Source organism: Dromaius novaehollandiae, chromosome 4 (genome assembly GCF_036370855.1).
Source record: "Dromaius novaehollandiae isolate bDroNov1 chromosome 4, bDroNov1.hap1, whole genome shotgun sequence".
NCBI lineage: Eukaryota > Metazoa > Chordata > Aves > Casuariiformes > Dromaiidae > Dromaius > Dromaius novaehollandiae.
Genome location: NC_088101.1, coordinates 22,346,155 through 22,352,154, shown reverse-complemented (window position 1 = coordinate 22,352,154; position 6,000 = coordinate 22,346,155). Strand labels below are relative to the sequence as shown.

Sequence of the window (6,000 nt, the reverse complement as noted above, 5' to 3'; positions counted from 1 at the left end):
ATTGATGGTTTACGCTTGAGTGAAGGTTGAATAGGGGATATGATATATACAACTCCAGCATCTATTTCAAATTAACTTTTAGTTCTCATTAAGAATAATTATCCTGTATCCCCAGGCTTCCTTTTGTAGAGTTAGGCTCCAGTTCTCTCTCATGCTTGGATCTCTTGTTTTTCCTGACTGCCTGGTTCTTGACACCATCCCTACACATTGCTTCAGCATTTTTAAACAGTGACAAGTGGATGTCTGCTTTGTAGCAATCTCTGGACATCCCTGTGTAAAGAAGAGAGGATTGATACAGAAAGATTTTCTGCAGGTAAGGGATTATCAAAACAACTAGTCAGAGCTACTTGTGAACAGGGTCTCTCAAATATTATGTCGTGGTCATGTTTTGCAGGATTTGTTCTTTGCCCACAACTCTTTGGAGTATACTCTGGAAACCAAAACCTCTCTGACTTACCTGAACCAAATAATTTCAGATGCTATTATTAAAAAAATTCCTTTTTTTCCAGCATGCATCTTGGAAAATCTCAGCAGTCATATGAGCCACTATAGTACCTGTGAGCTGGCGAACACTTCCTAGTCTCATCTAACTATATTTTCCTGTACCAGTTTTCCAGCTATAGGCACACATGCAGCTGTCACAGATGTGGATGTGAAGTTGAAGTACCTCCAAGTTAACTGGCTTCTGCCAAAATACTTGAGAAAGCAAACATCCTTGTTTGACTAACTTTCATATCTGGATACATACAACACAAGATGTAGTCTTAATCTGGCAGTATAGACTGATAGCAATTGGATGAGGTCCTATCCTTCTGACCTGTTTAGCTAGTCTCTCCTGTGGCCATTACGAACTAGCTTTTTCCCTTCTACCTTGAGACCTGAACACTGCTGGAAGACACCATCACCAAAATGATGGTAGCCAGGAAATGGCACTGGTCACTGCAACATGACTGGAGGGTAGTTCCTAGTCATGTTCTATTTCAGCAGTGACACATACCGTATGTAAACTTTTTTAGTGTCTCAGTGCTTTGTGGTGATTTAACTGCTGTTTTAGGAGCTGACTCAAATGCATTCATGCAGCTGTAGACCCCGTGGTATTTGCCTTGGTGCTACTCATTTCTTGTTTTCTTCTGTGCAGTAATACAATATTTTCAGTTGTTTCTTTACCTGAATGATCAAGATAAAGCATTTTCATATGCCTATCAGGTTTACAGCCTCCTGGGCCCCACAGGCTCAGGCTCTATAGGACATGCAGCTGCATCTGATATGAAAAAGATTTGTAGAGCTAGCGTAAGGCAACACTGGAACAGTCACAAGTGCCCCTTCTTTAACTCCACTGCATCACACTCTGATTACTTAAAACATTTCTCCTCCTCACCGCGTGCAATTGCTTTTTGCTCTGGTACAATAGGAGCAGCAGTGCCTCAAGAAGCTGTGTGGAGCTGAGGGGCCAGCCAGTTCTGCACTCCCTCACTTGGCTTTATCAGTGGAAATTCCTTCCTCGCTGATCGAATGACCAAGGGAAAATTATCTCTTTTTAAAACAGTTCACATTTCTTTGGATTCAGTTTCAAATTGGCATTCTTAAGCTTATCATAGACCATTTGTAAATGCACTAGTTCCTGACTGAAAGATTTAGCTTGTACCAGATTTGTTATCCATCTAGGACAAACAGTCTGAGAGAGGCACATGCCATACAGTACATTCTCCATGAACCATTTAAAGGTAGCAAGAGAACTGCGTAATCTAAAGGACATTATTTAAAATTGACAGAACCTTTATCCTGCTATAAAAGCAGCTTTTTTTCTGAAGTTTTTAGATTTACTTCCATGTTCACCTACCCACTTAAGATCAGTGCAGAAATCCAGCTAACCCTTCTTTAACACAAAAAATACCAATCTCTAGCCAAATATATCTCTGGTCCAGTACTGTTCAGGCACAAAAGCCACACAGAGTCCTGTCTTCCTGAATGGAGCTAGAAGCAAATGGTAGGAGGTAGTCGCTTTGTTCACTACCCTAAATCCCTTCCTCTCCTCCATTCACTTGGGGTCATGCTCCCAATACTTGCTGAGGCTTGTCCTTGGCTTCTTGCTCTTTCTTTGCCTCAGTGATATTTTTCTGTTCCCTCTTTCTGATCAGTCTTCTCCCCTCCCCATTGATACACAATAGTATCAGTATGTGTCATGTCTTCAACAGTGGTATGCCTGTGTGATTTGGATGGAGACTGCTTTCGTTGTAGCTTTCCTGCACCATAGAAAAGTTTTATTATTTCTTATTGTCCTTAATGAAAGCCTACTACTACAGCTAACAATTTTGGCAAGTCTGATCCCACCTGGTGGCAGTAGAATCTGTATAATAAAAAAGGTTAGAAATCTGTTAAAGTAACCAGTTAATTTTATATCATTCTGGTAGTATCTGTACGTCATACTCTTCTTCCTATGACAGATTATGGCAGAAGCCCATGAATGGTTATAGAGTCAGTTATTTCTTCCTAGCAAACTTCATTAAATATTCTCTTAAAGGGAAGACCACTAAGTTATGTGCTTGACCATCTTCATACCAGTTTTGGATTGTTACACATCATGTCCAGGTGGAGTTAAAAACTTTCAATTAAAACAAACAGCATTGGCAGTGCAAAAAAAAGTTCTCTGAGCTGATCTTCCTGTTGTATAGTCACAGTATTATATATAATATGCTGATAGTCAGTACTATGACATGGTGCTACCAGACCAGTTTGTAGAAATGACTTTGAAACCATCAGAGTTGTTGTTTGTCTTCTGTTCTTTCAATTCACTCATTGGAAAAATAAAGTCATGAAGGCAGATTGACATGTGTCTTACTGAGTGTCTTCTCCATGGGCAAAGGACAGCCTATTCTCCATGACCTGATTTGTTGGTAGCTTTGGTCTGGACAAGTGCTTCACTTTTAGTGCCCTGTGCATGTGAAACTGAGCAAGAAAAAAACCTGGAAGAAATTGCCTGGCACTTTGCTGGGCTTTTACCATAAGGGGAAGCTGATATCTGTAGCAAGTTGCAACTACTACCAGTCAAAATGCTTTCATGTTTTATTTGCAGGAGGCTGGCTGACCTTTTCCTTTGTCGGAACAACTGACTTGGCCAGCAGATTTGTCTGGGCTTGTGGCAGCCATTTGGGTATTGAGGGAGACGCCCAAAGCTACATCCATCCTGAATCTCCTGGGAGAGCGGGGGAAAGTGTTTCTACCTGGTACTATGGCAGTGCCTTGGAGCCCTCTGGGTTATAAAGAAACCCAGAGGCAGGCAGAGCATCTGTGTAGGTATCTCAGGATTTTCTGTAAGTTAGAGCATCTCCTCAATATCCAAAGCCTTCTCTCTGAATGGTAATGAAGGATGAAAAAGAGAAGTGCGCTTTCATGCTCCTGCCTTCCCCTCCTGCAATGTGGTTTCATAACAGGCTGTGCCCAACCTGTCCGGGGCCACATCCTCCGAGAGAGACACTTTGGGGTTCTGCCTCCAGGTCGTCCAGACAGGGACCAGCTCTTGACGGTTCCCAGCTGTTGCAGCTCCTTCCCACACTGGAAATGGGGCTGAAGGCAATGAGAATGGGCTGAGGGGGCTGAAGGCAGTGAGGACAGGCTGGTGCTCGAGGCTCCTGCCTGTACAGCAGCAAGATGCAGCGAGGGCGCACAGGGAAACCTGGAAACCCCAGAGCACTCCTGGCTCCCCACGCTGGAGGTGACAGGCAAACCAGCCCTTGCACCAGCTCCAGCTGTGCAGTGGCAGAGGAAAATGAGAGTCCTTTCTTTGCTGCCTGTGTTTCTAGTGCAGATCGAATTGCAGCAGTGGGGCGTATTTGCCCCTTCTGCCTGGATTTGCCATTTTTTTAATTCCTCAGAGGGTTTAGTAATTTTTCTTTTCCCTTGACAAGCTACTGAAGCTATATGTACCCCATAGCTGGGCTATGTAACAACAGTTTTTCTGCATGCCAAGTAGTTTTATCACCTTATTAGAAAGAGACTGAAATTTCCAGGTGTATCATTTTATTTTATTTTTCCATAAGAAAAGAGAGAATAAGTACCATATGTCTTGTCTGCAGTAACCATTGCCACAAGTTCTTCTTTTGACAAGATTTATGAACAAGGCAAAAATAATCAAGACAACACCTTCCCCAAGCTACAGAATCCCAGTTAGTAACATGAAAAATGAAGCTGAAAATACTGATTCCCTTGTGTGCCAGTAGTGAAACGTCAAAAATCAGCGAGGAGGGAATTTTAACTGGCCTCTCTGTAGTGTAAGAAAGCAAAGCAAAATCATGAATATGAAATTTTTAAAGATATAAATATATGGGACAGTTTTCGGACAAAGTTCAAATTACTGCGTAATTCCCTTTCCTTCAGAACAGAGCTCCAATAAGGTGCACTTGGAAAGGAATCCCTGAGTGTAGTAAAGGTACTTCTGTATGAACCAAGGAGTAGTTTTTCAGAGTGGTATATGGAAAGAAAGAGACCAACCAACTTGATCAGCAAGGACCCCAGTTTTGCCATCACTTCTACTTTGAATAACCTTAGACGTTTTTCCTATTTATTCAAGCAAATTTGTCTCCCAAAATGTAAAGCTATTCATATGCACAAGTGTTGGCAGGATCCGGGATCAGCAACTACACAGACGTTGCTCTGGCAGCGGGCTTCTGAGTGTTTGTAGAAAAAAAAAACATTAAGCCTTGGTCCTCTAAGGTAGCTAGCTGTGAAATACACATTGCTAAATATATCTGAGGATCGGAGTGACCAGAATGAGTGCCTGACATTTTTAACAAAGTAAGGTGTTAAGAGCTTAGCCACTTTTCTAGCCACGATTGTATATCTTCCTTATTTTCTTTTAGCCATTCAATATTGTTCTTCACCTGCTCAACTGACTGCTCCCTGGGTGATTCTCCTGCTCCAGCATTAGGATATTTCTCAAAGAAATTTTCCATCTGGAGAAGAGAGAGGAAAAGAATTAACATGAAATAAATAATGCTGCTATTGAGCAAATAACTTTTTATAGGAACCTGGTTAAGGGCAGTTTTGTGAGAAAGAAATATTTAAACTTCATCTAGGAGCACTGGGATAATTTTACAGTAATTCATGCTGGTCTAGACATTTAGACAACAAAAAGACAAATTTCCTGGCAAGTAGATTTTAAAATACATTTACTTAAAATAAAGAGAAGTGCTATCACCATACCTGCCAAAGCTGGAGCTCAGTGTTGAAGGTTTGGGTAATGGTTATTATTCGGCCAAGGTATCTGTCATTGATAGTGAATCTAGAAAAACAATTTAATAAACAATATTGGATGCAAAAATAAGGATACTTGTTGACTGTTTGAAAGAAAAGGCACAAACAGTTATCCAAAGTTTAAACTTCTCATTGCACTGCCAGAAAACAGATGCACCCAGGTTTCAGCATTTTTGTAAATACTTGAAAAATAATACTTCTATACAATAATTATATTGTTCTCAAATATGTCCACTGATGGAGTGATCTGTGCTGGGAGATGTTTTTATTAATTAAAAGCTTATTGTCTCATATTGGGACTTGAGTGTTTAAAGACATCTTGGTCCTCCAACATCTATCTCCCTCCGTGGAACCAAATTGCTGAACAATACAAACGCTGCCTGGTTCACAGCTCTGGGTTTGCAGGTATGTTCTGCTTCTGTGCCCTGACCTGGCTTTTAGAAAGGAGCAGGAAGGAGAGAGAGAAGTCACTAAAATTTTTACTGTTGCTTCTGCTGACCTTCTGTCACCTTCTGCTGGTTGCTGTTACCAGCTGGTTAATTCAGCTAGTTGCTGAATTTAAAGAAATCTCTATACTCTCTTTTTATGAAATCAGTAGAAAGAAAGTTCTACATCAGAGTGGAGATTTGACTGTGGAGTACTGCAGAGTGTTTCTGCAGCTGTGGTAGAACTTTCTATACTTTTTAATCACCGTTGGTTGTAAGTGGTCATTTAGGGAAAGGATGATTTTCAAGTTAGCAGCAATGCACT

The 6,000-nt window shown here is 41.1% G+C and overlaps 1 protein-coding gene across 1 annotated transcript in view; it reads right to left on the bottom strand.

Moving 5' to 3' along the window:
* Nucleotides 1–4,000: 4,000 nt before the first annotated feature.
* Nucleotides 4,001–6,000, bottom strand: part of ENPEP (glutamyl aminopeptidase) — a 37,020-nt gene continuing 35,020 nt past the window's right edge. The window contains exons 19-20 of the mRNA XM_026101741.2: nt 5,200–5,278; nt 4,001–4,949 (exon numbers count right to left, since the gene is read on the bottom strand). Coding sequence (XP_025957526.1) covers nt 4,800–4,949; nt 5,200–5,278 — 229 coding nt within the window. The 3' untranslated portion in view covers nt 4,001–4,799. The remainder of the gene's footprint in view (nt 4,950–5,199; nt 5,279–6,000) is intronic.